Here is a 13,273-nt window from a genome sequence, read left to right as displayed (position 1 = left end):
CAACATCTGGAATGATTTTTATCTCATGTCTAATGATGTCCATGCTCTCTTTCCCCCGCCTCACCCTTCGTTAGGGCTTCGCTCGGCCCACTTCTGCTCATACAATTGCCCATTTGTGTGAGAGCCTGGAGGACAGCACGGTCAGCTTTAAAAAAGGACACTCGAGCTAATGGTTTCCTCCTTCCCTTGGAACAAGGCCATGGAACCTGCTGGTGGGTCAGGTTTGACCTTCTGGGGTGGTCTCCAAGCACTCTTGGGAACTGCCCGGGGGAAAAAGGAACAAGTCGGAGGATCTCTGGGTAGAAGAAACTGGGAGAAGGGAGAGGGGGAAGAGAGAGAACGATCACCAAGTGGGAATGACCTTAAAGGGGACTTTGTAAAGCCGGTGTGTGTTCAACTCATCACGTCTGCTTCTGGTAATCAGTGAGGATCTGTGAAGCTAAAGGTAGGGAAGAGGTATCACTGGGAGCCAGGGAGGGGCAGGAAAACCTTCATTCCAGGAGGCAGAGGTGAAGAGGGAGTGCATTCCAGGCACGGAGGATGGGCTGGCAAGGGAGGAGGGTCTTGGGTTAAAACAGCCAGAAGCTAGTTTGTCTGAATCAGAGAGCTGGGGAAGGGGAATGATGGAGAGCCAGATAAAAAAGGTAGAGTGGGGCAAAGCTAGAAAGGGATTTAAAAACCAGGTAAAGAAGCTGTATTTGATACTAATGGGGAGTCATTCTTGGAGCTGGCTGAGGAGGAGTGTGACAGTCAGGTTGCAATTTAGGAAAATCCCTTTGGCAGCTGGACTGAGAATGGAAACGGACAGGGGAGAGACCTCGGGCAGCCAGGATGACCTTGGAAAAAGTCACTTGTGCCTGTTTTCCTCATTTACAAAATGAGGACCTTGAACCAGACCAGCAACTCGCAAGTCTTTTGGTCTCAGGAGGGGTTCCTTGATCCTTAAAAATTATTTAGCTCTCCTAAATAGCTTTTGTTTAAATGGATAATAACTAAATTAGAAAGGAAAAGGTTTTAGTGTTACTCTAAAAAGAGTTTTAACCTCAGGAATTCCCTGAAAAGGTTTGGGGCACACATATTATGGACTTCTGGATGAAATAAATAATATCTTTTGGCTCTCGGTCAAGTCCTGTAACAACCCTATGAAGTAGGCAGTGCAAGCATCATTATCCCCTTTTTACAGGAAGAAAGGAAGGGAATGAGCATTTCTTAAGTGCCTACTGTTTACTGAGAAATGGATACTATTAGTTTTCCCATTTTTCACTGGAGGCAGACAGAAGTTAAAGGCCTTGCCAGGGTCTCCTAGATAATAGCTGATTCAAGATTTGAACTCAGATGTTCCAGGCTCAACCACTGCTCCATACCAGCTGTCTTTTCAGTTGGGGAAACTGAGGCTGGGAACTGAACTAAATGGCCCAAGGTGACCTGGCATTGAAATAGGGCTCTTTCTACCACACCTGGCTGCCTCTCACTGAACCCAAACTCTCAGCTTATTAATGATTACCAGACTCATAGATGAACTCATTCAAATTCTTCTCTTCCAGATGGAGTGCCCCTTCAGAGAGGAGGCAGATAACCTAGTGGTAGGGTGCCCCTCAGATCGCCGTCCCGGAACTCCCTTCCCCCTCCACCCTCGTGCTCATTTGCCCATTCCAGGTATTCACTCTTCATTCCTGTTGGCTTTTATGAAAGAATGTCAGCCATGTGAAGGAGGCATTCCAGGGCCTGAAACAGTCAAGAGCTGGGACTGGAAGGCTGAGTTTCAGAACCTTTTTTTTTTAAACAGGAGTTTAGAACAGATTGGGGAGTGGCGTGACCTTTCAGCATTGCACAGTTTTGTCTGGGGTTTCGTCTACCTTTGCAGGTAATTAATTGCTCAGCCTGTTTATTTTTCTAGTCCACTCTTGTTTGGTTTCCACAAAGCCCCACCCCACGGCGGTAGTATTTGTCCCTCGCCTGACTATTCCTACATATGGTCAAAATCAACTTACCTTCCGGGTTGCTGACATGGGCAAATTTACTGTTGGCAGCCACCGGCAGTCTCGCAGTAACCCTTTGTTTGGGGAATGTTATTACAATCCGGTGCATCAGATAGTACACGTACTGTCTGCATCCCCGACCGTCAGAGAAACCGCCATGGGCCTGTTTGGATTTGGAACCACAACTGGGAAGATTCAGACAAAGGAGGGAGAGTTTGGGGGCCATCCCCGGCCTCTTAGAGCCAGCCCCGCCGTTTAGAAAGAAGCTTATGCTGAAGTCAGGAGACATGAGTTCAAACCTTCACTCCTGCTGTTTAGGAGGAATATTCCCATTCCAAAAGCCAGTTGTTTGATAAAATTATATATTACCTTCAAGCTTATTGTGTCGGGAGTGTGATCCTTATTTACAGATGGGGAAATCGAGACCCAGAGATAGGAGATGTCTTCCTACTTACAAGGGCAGCAGATAGAGGTAGGCAGTGTGGGATAGAGGAAAAAGCTCCAGATTTCATCAGAGGCATCTAGGTTCAAATCTTGTCATCCCCTCCTTTATAATATTTGCATATTGTCTCTCCCTTTAGCTTATGAGATCTTTGAGGGCAGGGATCATGTTTTTGCTTATCTTGGCATCTCCAGGGTTAGCCCAGTGTCTGAGGAATGATAATTACTTAATAAATGTTTGCTGATTGACTTGTGTGACCTTTGGAAACTCAATTAGCCTGCCTAGGTCTCAGTTTCCTCATTTAAAAAATGTACCGGATTTGGCATTACATAGCCGGTGAGGTCCCTTCTAACTTTAGACCCATAATTCAATATTTCTGGAGTAGCAAGCACATGGGCAGGAGGCCGGCCCGCTCCCTTCTCCAGCCTCAGTTTTCTCATCTGCAAAAATGCCTACCTTATCTATTAGGGCTGTTATGCAGGGGAAAATACTTTGGACACCTCAAAGGGATGTAGAAATGTTTATCTGTTGCTATAATGGAAAGGGTCCTAGAGTCAGAACCAGGCAACAGAGGTTGGAAACCTGCTCCCTGACACTTTCCAGTCATGTGATGGGAGCTCTTCTCTCTCTTTCTCTGTCGGAGCCCGTTTTCCCTTATCTGTGAAGTGAGGATGATAACACATTTACCCACCTCCCAAACTCCTTCACAAGGTATCCAAACACCAGCTTGTTTTTCTCAACTAGTTTATAAAATATGTCTCCATTCTATATCCCTTTTACAGTTGAGATCATCCAAGTGGGTCTTGGGGGAAAAGGACACAGAATCCCCTTTCTTGGTGGTATTTCACACATCCTCTATCTTACACTTGGGAGCTTTGTGGTCCTCTCTGAGTCTGTCTCCTTACCTATAAAATGGGGATAACCCTGCACTCAAAAAATAAAAGGATTGGACTCAGTGGCCTTGGAGGTCCCTTTCACTCTACATCTGAGACTCCATGATCTTTTGGTAACTGAGAAGCTCAGATGAGATAAATAAAGCACTTTGCTAACATTAAAGCCCCCTCTACTCTCTGTCTCCCAGCTGACAAAACTTGAGTGGCCCCAACCCCCAAAGCTGAGTTTCAGTTTCCATCCTAATCATCTGTTTGCTTTGTGATTCTCCAGTTTATCTTTCCATGGCGTTCAGATAATTATTGCATATTAGTCCCTCCATAACATAATAGTAAACAAAAGCTAATTGAGAAATTTCATTGTGATCCAGAGGTTAGGAAACCTCCAAGATACTAGCATAGCAAATAGATTTTCCCCAAGATATCATGGGGGCTTGTTTCAGGGAGGAAAAAAAATTCCCTTGGGCACCAGAATTTGGCGGATGAGGGGAACTGCTAAGACATCTTCGGAAATGTTGCTTTTAAAATTTATTCTAACGAGGTCAGCTGAGCTATGTTCTTAGCATTACTCAGGGACGCAGCTGGCCTGCTAGGAGAGCGCTAGCGGTGACCCTGGCCCCGTCAGTTCCCCTCTCGATGTGCCTCAGTTTCCCTGCAGAGAACGCAGGCGATATTTACAACTACTCCCTGAGAAGATCCTCTGAGCCAGGTGCCCCGTACATCATAAACTGCTATAGAAAATACCGGTTACTATAGCTGGGATTTATTTAACCCCTTCACCTCTGGTCTCCAGGGGAGAATGGGCTAGGTGAGTTCGGTGAGTGCCTCCTTATCTACAAGTTATTCAATTAGCAGATTGAATGAAAAAAAAAAAAAAATCAAAGGGAAAGGAAGTCACAATCTCTAAAGGGTTAGTGAATGATTTTATTGTGACAACACAACATTGTCATAAATATTCATAAGCAAAGATTTTTTTTTTTTTTTAACCTAGGTATTATTCAACGAAAAGGAGCCGCCGGTCGGAGCGGATCCCCTCCGTTCCCCGCTCTAGGACCGGGCTGGAGAGGAGCAGCTTTTTTGGTCCAAGAGCCAATCACGTTAGGAGCTGTAACGGCACATGGCTTTGGATACAATCCTACATTTCAAGGCTGCATCCTTGAAAGCCCCGAGCTGTCAGTTTCATAAACAATCGGGTGGCGATTCTTGGGGGGGGGGGAGGGGAGCGAACACTTCGGGACTCCTCGGGCCCACGTCCTACACCGGCGAAGGAGCCGCCGGCTCCCCCTCCCCCCACCGTCCCCTCCCCCTTCCCCGGAGCAGGTAGCACTTTTTCCAAGAGGGAAATTGAAGGAAACTGCCCCACCCCCACCCAGGACTACTAAAACTGTACAATGCAGAAAAGGTGGAGGGGGGGTAGAATAGTTGACCGTTTTATTGTGTTTTCTTAAATATAATAGATCCTTTCTGGAATTTTCAGAAACAAAAAGCATAAAAAAATTAGATACTTTATTACAAAGGGTAAATATACCCAGAGCGTTCCAAATCTCTTATTTACAAACAATGCTCGGTAGGGCCCAAACGGAACAAGACAAAACATAAAATAACTTACAAAGGCATGAAGCTGTTTATTGACATTAATCAGCTTTCATAAAATAAAAAAAATAGATATATACATACACAGTTAACTGAAAGGCAGGCAAGTGGAGTCCACGGTATTCTTCACCCTTCCACCCCCCCTTTTTTTTCTCTTAAGAAACCTCCCTCCCACCCCCTCCCCCCAGTTTTTTTTTAAGAGTACTACAGAAGCAAACTACAGTCTCTATTGAAGTTTTTTTTTTTCTTTTTTCTTTTTTCAACCTTTTAATACTGAATGATCATCGAATGTTAGAGGTCCATGCAGTTCTTGGTCAATGGTAAACACGGAGCTGACAGGTTCTGCCCTCCAGGTCCGGCGGGGAGGGTGGGGGTGGGGCCTTCCCTTCCGCCGAGCGGTACGGTTCGGGGGGGGCCCGGCCCCTGCGGCCCAGCCCGAGGCCGAAAGCTGGGCCGGTCCCGCCCCCGCGTGTGCGCGGGGAGGGGGAGGGGGCCGGGGCTCAACACGGGTCGGCTCGATCTAGGTCTCTCTGACACCCTGCTGTCAGCGCGTCGCCGTCTCGCTCCCAAATGCCACCGACGCGTCAGTCCAACCAAGTCCGTCTCCGGCCTCCCGGGGCCGCTCAGAACGTTTGCAACTGTTGCGTTAACATGAGCTGGCAGCCGCTGTTCACGTGGTTCATGACTTTCTGCTTCAGCTGGGCCACCTGTTCCCTGAGCATGTTGGCGGTGGACGCCAGCTCCGAGTTCTGGGCTTTCAAAGTTTTCACCTTCTCCTCCAGCCGGGCGATGCGCTCCAGCTTCCTTTTCCGGCACTTGGACGCGGCGATGCGGTTCCTCATTCGCTTCCTCTCGGCCTTGATGCGCTCCTGGGACTCCATGTCGATGGGGGACAGCGGCGGGGTCTCTCCGGGCATCTCGGGCACGGTCTGCGGCTCCTCCTTGAGCGCCTGCAGCCGGGGGTGCTGCACGCCCGGCAGCTGCGGGCCCAGGGGGGCCTGCGGGTTGGCCGGCTGCGCCTGCTGCTGCTGCGGGGCCGCGGGCTGCGGGGGGAAAGCCAGGCTGCCCCCGCCCGCCGCTCCGGCCCCCCCGCCGGCGCCGCCGTAAGCGGGCGCCGAGCCCAGCGCCGAGCTGGGGGTGAAGTTGCTCAAGTTCGCGTAGACCGGGGGCTCGCTGTGCAGGCCGCCGAAGCCCCCGGCGGCGCCGCCGCTGCCCGCCAGGGCGGCCACGGGGGGAGCCACCATGCCCGCGGCCACCGAGGCGTTCCCGGGAGGCGCCGCGGCCGCCGAGGGGACGCCGGGCAGAGTGTTTTGGTTGTGCAGCTCGGCCAGGGCGCGCACGAAGCCCTCGGCGAAGCCCTCCTGCTCGTCCGTCACGTTCTTGGGGCACAGGAACTGAGTGGGCGTGGGCGTGGTGGTGATGAGCCCGTTGCTGGACTGGATGATGAGGCGCTCGAGCTCCGGGGAGGCGAGCTTGAGCAGCCCCACGTCGGGCGAGGTCAGCAGGTCCGGGTTCTTGTTGCGCAGGTGGGGCTTGAGGCTGCTCACCGGGTCGGCCAAGTTCAGGGTCAGACTCTGCTTTAGCACCTTGGCGTGGCTGTAGCCGTAGCCGCCGCTCTCGGGCTGCACGAAGGCGTTGAGGGCATCGTCGTAGAAAGTAGTTTCCATCTTTGTAGTCATAGAACAGAGCAGGTCCCCTCCGAGCTGGCCGAGCGTGGACGTCGGGCTGGCTGGCTGGCTGTCCGCCCGCCGGCCGCGACTGACAAAGTTAGCGAGGGGAGGAGGGGCGCGCTCTGGAGTCAGCCTGGGGAGAGCTCAGCACCCCGACACGGCCAGGGGGTCGCGAGCCTCGCTGGCCCCCCTCCCGGCTCGGCCACGAGGCGCGCTCACTCCGCTCGGCTCCCGCGCGCGCTCCTCGGCTCCCGTTTAAAAAGTGGCGGCGGGGACGGCGCGTCCGGCTGGATGCGTCCCCCTCTCGGCGAGTGGCCGGCGGCTGGGCCGAGCGGGTGACAGCGGCTCTCCCGGGCGCGGGCGAGGAAGCCCGGCCGGGGTAGAGGACAGCGAGGGCGGGAGGTCAGCCGGAGCCCCCCCGAGTCCTAGACCGCCTCCTGCGGGCTGGCAGCGGACGGAGGACGGGCTGCTGCGCTCCCGAGCGCGGTTCGGGTCAGGGGCCGCAGCGGCAGCCCCTAACTCAGTCTCCTCGGCTCGCCTGCGGTTCGGGGCGCCCGCCGGCTCCCCCGCTCCGAGAGCGCTGGCTGGGCTTCGCCAAAAGTTCCCGGCGGGCTCCGAGAACCACTTGTGTCTCTGGGAAAAGTAGCGCGCGGGGCAGCAGCCCCTCGGCCGAGTTGTCCGTGCGCGGCGACGGGAGTGGGGGCACGAGCCCGGGTCTCCCGAGCTCGAGCTCTCGGACAGCAGCAAGGAGAAGGCGCCGGACGGTCCTGGCGGGACGGCTCGGGGCGCCCGCACTGCGCTGCGCGGCTCTGCCCTGCACCGGCGGGAGTGCTCGGGCCGCTGAGCGGATGTCGGGGGCTGCTCGCGGCTGCCTGGGACCCCTGCCTGTCTGCTGTCTGACTGTCTCGCTCTCTGCCCGTCCCGCGCCGCTCAGGCTTGGGTTCTCTCGGACACACTCAGTACAACTCTGAGCCCGTCTCCAGCTCGGAGCTCAACACTTATCTGCTACCAGTCACCCCCTAAAAATAGCCCATGATGTCACCCCCGCGCCTTCCCATTGGCCTGCGTCGCCCTCAGGGGGGTGGGCCCGCCCGTCGCCATGGAGACTCCACCCTAGAAGATTCTTCTCCCGGGCCCCGCGGAGGCTCACGGGATGAGGTAATGCTCCGCTGCCCTCCTACAGTCGGGCCCTTCTTTCTCCCCGCTCTCCCCCCTCCTCTCCCCGGCCCGCCCCGGCCCACCCGGTGCATTGTGGGCTGACGTCTTGGGGTTGGACTGTCTAGTGACGGCGCTCTGGCGGCTCGGGCGGAGGCGGGCTCAAGTTCTAGGTTCGGCGGGGGTGGGGAGAGGGAAAGGCGGGAACGCTCCGAGGGTCTGAGGGTCGTTACCCGGCGGGAGGGCGGAGACGACAAAGTTTCAACTGCGTTCTGGCGTCCGGGCACGCTGGCGATGGGGCTTCCCCCACTGCGCTTGGTCTCAAGTTTTCAGGGACTTGTATTCGCGCCGTCTTCCCCCCCGGATCCGGGGATCCATTGGTACCGTCCTTAAGGTGGTTCGGTCCCTAGGGGCGGGGAGCCGGAGGGAGAGCGGAGCGGGGGGAGTAGGGGAGAAGAGATGAGATATCGCGAGACCTGCTCCCCGTGTCTCGCTGCGAATACAAACAAACTTGGGTCCCGGGGAAGTTGGGGCTCGGGAGCGGCTCCGCGCGCGCGGACGGGAGCGGGGCGAGCCGACGACCCCGCCCGAGCCAGCCAGCCCTGGGGGATCGGGGAGGGCGGTGGCGGGGCCATTCTGCCGATGGGCAGACTGAGGCCGGGAGGATGGAGGAAGGGGCCTCCCCGCCCCCCGCCGCGGTCTGGGAGGGACCGTTCGGGGACGCGCCCCGGGTCACACCGCTAACCGACGGGCAGTGGTCAGAGTGCTGACCCGGGGAAGAAGGACGGGGGCCGGAGCTCCGCTCTTTGACTCCGAGCAGCTCAGCGACGGACGTGTGCTTTTATCAGGCGCCTACTGTGTGCAGGGAATAAAGAAAATAGGGCCCGAACCTTGACCCACGCTCGGCCCTTCCCCCTTCGGTTTCCTTTTGTGCGTCGCCCCCTCCCCCCTCCTCAGCGCGTTAGAAAGGAAGCCCGGTGAAGTTAGGGACCGGGTCTCTAACCTTCTTTTAGCGCCACAGCTCCGCACACAGCAGGCGCTTAATAAAGTCTGGTTTTTCTAGCCGGTTTCTTAATCTGTAGAAATGGGGGGGGGGGGGAGGGGCGGGAAAAGGAGCGCTGGGCGACCTTTGAGCCCGCTGCTAACTCCAGATCCCTCCTGGCTGGGGCTTTCGTTTCCCGGCCTGTAAACCGGGCAGAGTTAATAACACCCGGCGTTTGGAGATTGAGATAACGTGCAGATGTTAAATAACGTCTGGTTATGTGAACGGCAGCAGAGGATCAATTATTGAATGAAACATCTGCATTTCACTTAATTTCCCTGGATACATTAGTAAAGTGAGGGGGAGAGGTCCTCGGAGATCTCTCTTACGCGGGGGGAACTGAGTCCTCGAGAGGGGCTACGGCTTGGCCGGGGGCACGGGGATCAGCCGTGGCCGAGCCAGGATTCCCACGCGGGCTGGTGGAGAACCTCCCAAGTCCAGGGCCGGGGCGGGCGGGAGGTGCAGCGCCTCGTTCCGGGCCGGGGCAGCCCTCGGGCGGCGGGGGGGGAGTCTGGCGTGGGATTCCTGAACGCCCACCCGCCGCGAGAGGACAGCCCGAGGCTGCGGGAGCTCAGAGGGGCGGGGAGGGGAGGATTTGCAACCCAGAGTGTTCCCGGCTCCTAGCCCAGCACTCTCTGCTACTCCGGGTTCTTCCTCCGGGGTCCGTGTGGACGGACGGATGGAGGTGTAGACAGAGATAGATACACATATATACAATATATCTAGATGTGTATCTATCTACACTAGATTTATCTATGTATATCTAGATATGTCTATATGTCTATACAATATATCTAGATATGTATACAATGTATCTATATAATATATATAATTTACATAGATTATATAGATATGTAATATCTATATAATATATACCTTATAGATTATATATACATTATATATTACATCTATATATATTCAGATATGTATACATATCTACACACAACATATATATGCATACATATGTACAATATAATATATGTGCATACACCCACGTGCATATTCATGTACATACGTACAGTGCGTGTGCAGGTATCCATGTATGCACATATGCATATATGTAGGTATATGTATATACTTCACATATCCATATATTAATATAGATGGATTGAAAAGAGCTTTTGCCACTGGGTTGTTGTGGGGATGGAAGGCATTACTGTGAGTTGTTAAGAATATAAATAACATTGATAGAGAGCTTTAAAGTTTGCAAAGCATAGTTAAGAATATTAGGTAATTTGATCCTCCCAGCTGAGAGGTAGATACTATTGTTATCATCTCTAAAAGGAAACTGAGTCAAACAGAAATTTAAATGACATGTCCAGGATGATACCGCTAGTGAAGTGCCTAAGGCAGGGTTTGAATGATGGTCCCCAGACACCTGTATTTTGGAGGAAGGGAAGGAAAAATGAGATTAGTTACAGAGGAGATAGGGGAGGAAGTAGAGATTCCACATTGTACTGTAATAAAGACCCTGGCTTGGAAGTGGGTGCAGAGGAATACAGGGAAAACAGCAGCGGTTTTAGAGGGAGAGGACCTGGTTTTCCATACATAAGAGACCTGGGACAAGTCACTTAATCAGTTAATCAACATTTATTAAGCACCTCCTGTGTACCAGGCATTGTGCCAATTGATTGAGATATAAAAAGAGGCAAAAGACAGTTCCTGAATTTCTTCCAAGTGTCCAAAGATGACCCTTGAGTTTCTCTAAGGCTTTTAAATCTAGATCCTTAGATGGGGAAAGTCACTTTCCCTTTCTGGGTATCACTTTTCTCCCGGCTCAAGGGGAGCAGAAGTCCCTTTCCTGCTTTTTTATAGAGTTTCTATATAGAGTTTCTCATGTTTGAGGGAGACTATGGAAGTTTGTCATCATTCTCAGTAACTTCCAGCTAGCTTGGATATTTTGCTTTAAAATTTGCTGTCATGCCAAGTCAAAAATAAGTGCCTACTATGTGTCAGGTTTAGAATGGGGGGGCAGCTAGGTGGCACAGTGGATAGAGCACCACCCTTGAATTCAGGAGGACCCGAGTTCACACTTCCTAGCTGTGTGACCCTGGGCAAGTCACTTAACCCCAGCCTCAGGAAAAAAAAAATAAAAATTTCAGTCACACCAAGTCAAAAATAAGTGCCTACTATGTGTTAGGTTTAAAATTTGCAGTCATGCCAAGTCAAAAATAACTACTATGTGTCAGGTACTGGGCAATATCCACACAGTAGTCTCAACGAGATCCCAATTGGATGGGGGAGAAGCATACAGATAATTCTGTACAAACAAACGACAGGACAGGATAAATCAGAAATCAGCAGTAAAAGAAAGCAAGAGCCTTAGTGGGCATCAGGAAGGGCTTCTGGCAGAAAGGTGGGATATTGTCTGGGACGTGAAGAAAGCCAGGAGGCAGAGATGAAGAGGAAGAATGTTCCAGGAGTGTGTGTGTGTGTGTGGGGGGGGAGGTCAATATTTTATATGGGTTATTTCGTGTAATCCTCACTATCATCCCGCTTTGTGGGTCACAGGTGTCAGAGTGAGCCCATCTGCTGTGGGTGGTTCTAAATACTCCCTCATAGAACCCTAAATCAGATTAAAATTAAAATGTACTTGGGAACTATTTAGGAAAATAACTAAAAATAGAATAAAACACCCATAGTTGTTAATTTGTGGATTTCAAAGTCGGTATGTACCTGGCAGGGATCCTTTTGTAGGATTTTGTGTTGGTTTGCCATTTTCTCTTTCAGCCCATTTTACAGATGAGAAAACTGAGGCAGAGCAAAATGACTTGCTCGGGGTCATCCAGCTAGTAAATGTCTGAGTCAGAATTGAACTTGGGATGGTGAGTCCTTCTGCCTCTAGGCCCTAAGCTCTAGCCACTATGTCACCCTTTAAGCAGCCCCTTACTATAAAAGACCTTATTATCATCTTGTCATTTTACAGATAAGGATATTGGAAATCAGTCTTGGTCAAGGTCAGGCATTGACATCAGTGACAAAGCTGGATTTGAATCAGATGGGAAGGAAGCCTTCCCCAAGTCACCAGCCGTTAGGTCCTTCCCTTTTAAGGTTATCTACCATCCTCAAAAAAAAAAAAAAAAAAAAAGCATTATCTCCGAATTCAAATGTAAGCCTTGGGAGGGCAGGGGATTGTTTGCTTTTTCTTTGTGTCCCAGCCACCAGCTGTTGATTGTTCACCCTGGAACCCACCCTTTTTCTTTCTTTCATAGGGTATTACCTCATCCTTTTGGGAGGGCAGCCAGTCCCTGGTATTTGGGGCAGCCCCAGACCCGGGCCCAGAACCCTGAGAATACAGCCCTTAGTCCATCACCTTGCTCCAGAATTCTCATCGGGTTGGTGCTGCTGCTTGCCCAACTTCCCTCCTGTCCCCAGCCCCTAAGTGTGGTCAAAGTTCCTTCAGTGTGGTCCATCACCATACCATCTAGTGACTGTCTGGAGTCAGAAAGGGGTGTGGCATGGAGGGGACAAGGTCCGTTTTCCTTGGAATTAGGAGAAAAGGTTAGTGGGTGAGAGGTCAGTGGACTCTGGAGTGCTTGGCTGGACTGGCCAGGGGAAGACTTGGGTTCCAATTCTGGCCCTGCTGATAACTTGGGGTAGGGAAATGGAAGAGGAGAATCCTGGACTGGAAGTCAGGAGCACTGGGTTCTAATCCTCAGCCTGCCACTGACTTAGCTGCTTGATGCTGGGTGAGTCCCTTCTCCTCCCTTCCCTTGGGCCTTGGTTTCCCCCTTTGTAAAATATTGGTATTGAACTATGTGAGCTCCATGTCCCAGGCCAAACATCCTGGGATTCTGTAAATCGGGCTAGAATTCTGTATAGCACCCCAGGCTGCTGAAGTTGGAGTCTACCTATCTCTGTGACCCTGAGCCTCACTTTGCTCATCTGTAAAATGGGAAATAATAGCAGGAGCCCATGCTCTTATTGTGAGGCTCAGATAAGTGCATGGAAAATGTTTTGGAACCACTCCAGTGTCCAGCAATGGCCCGGACAAGCCGGAAATAACTCAGCAGCAACAACTGTCTCCCTTAGAGAATTAGAATTTAATCTTCTTTAGAGAATTTAGAAGTCTACAACTAAGCACTGAGCAGTTAAGTGACTTATTCAGGATCACACATTCAGAATGTATCTGAAAGAGGCCATATGTGTCCGATTATCCCTGGCTTTTTTGTTGTTCTTTGAATAGAGTGTCCAGAAGTTAAGATGGCACTGGGGGTGGTCAGCTCACTGCCCTCTCCCCCTTCTGCTCGTCTAGATCCTGTTTCTTGATAAGGTTCCTGTCTGGGTCTGGAGGGCAAGAAGCGTCTGGGAGAGCTTCATGGATTTTGAGTCAGAAGGGAACTTAGGGTTCATCTAGGGGACGGCTCTCACTCCTCATCAGGTGAAAGTAAAGGACTCTGGGTTATCAGAGCTAGAGAGAACTTTGGAGATCATTTAGCACAACTGCAATATTTAACAGTGTATGAAACTGAGGCTGCAGTGATGTCCCCTAGCTGTCTAGT

The 13,273-nt window shown here is 51.8% G+C and overlaps 1 protein-coding gene and 1 long non-coding RNA gene across 2 annotated transcripts; one reads left to right on the top strand and one right to left on the bottom strand.

The window, feature by feature from the left end:
• Nucleotides 1-606: 606 nt before the first annotated feature.
• LOC141541578 (uncharacterized) lies at nucleotides 607-2,465 on the top strand. The gene is made up of 3 exons (XR_012481845.1): nucleotides 607-1,656; nucleotides 1,787-1,864; nucleotides 2,031-2,465. It is a non-coding gene; the product is annotated as an uncharacterized LOC141541578 (long non-coding RNA).
• Nucleotides 2,466-4,797: 2,332 nt separating this feature from the next.
• Nucleotides 4,798-7,576, bottom strand: JUN (Jun proto-oncogene, AP-1 transcription factor subunit). The gene has a single exon (XM_074265803.1). It carries the CDS (start codon nucleotides 6,581-6,583, stop codon nucleotides 5,528-5,530), a length of 1,056 nt encoding a protein of 351 aa, XP_074121904.1. The 5' UTR covers nucleotides 6,584-7,576; the 3' UTR covers nucleotides 4,798-5,527.
• Nucleotides 7,577-13,273: the final 5,697 nt, after the last annotated feature.

Source organism: Sminthopsis crassicaudata, chromosome 4, assembly GCF_048593235.1.
Source record: "Sminthopsis crassicaudata isolate SCR6 chromosome 4, ASM4859323v1, whole genome shotgun sequence".
NCBI classification, from domain to species: domain Eukaryota; kingdom Metazoa; phylum Chordata; class Mammalia; order Dasyuromorphia; family Dasyuridae; genus Sminthopsis; species Sminthopsis crassicaudata.
This window is presented reverse-complemented; position numbering and strand designations above follow the sequence as displayed.

What these genes read in the sequence shown, in the direction of transcription:
- JUN (XM_074265803.1), bottom strand. Translation starts at nt 6,583, where the DNA reads ATGACTACAAAGATGGAAACTACTTTCTACGACGATGCCCTCAACGCC.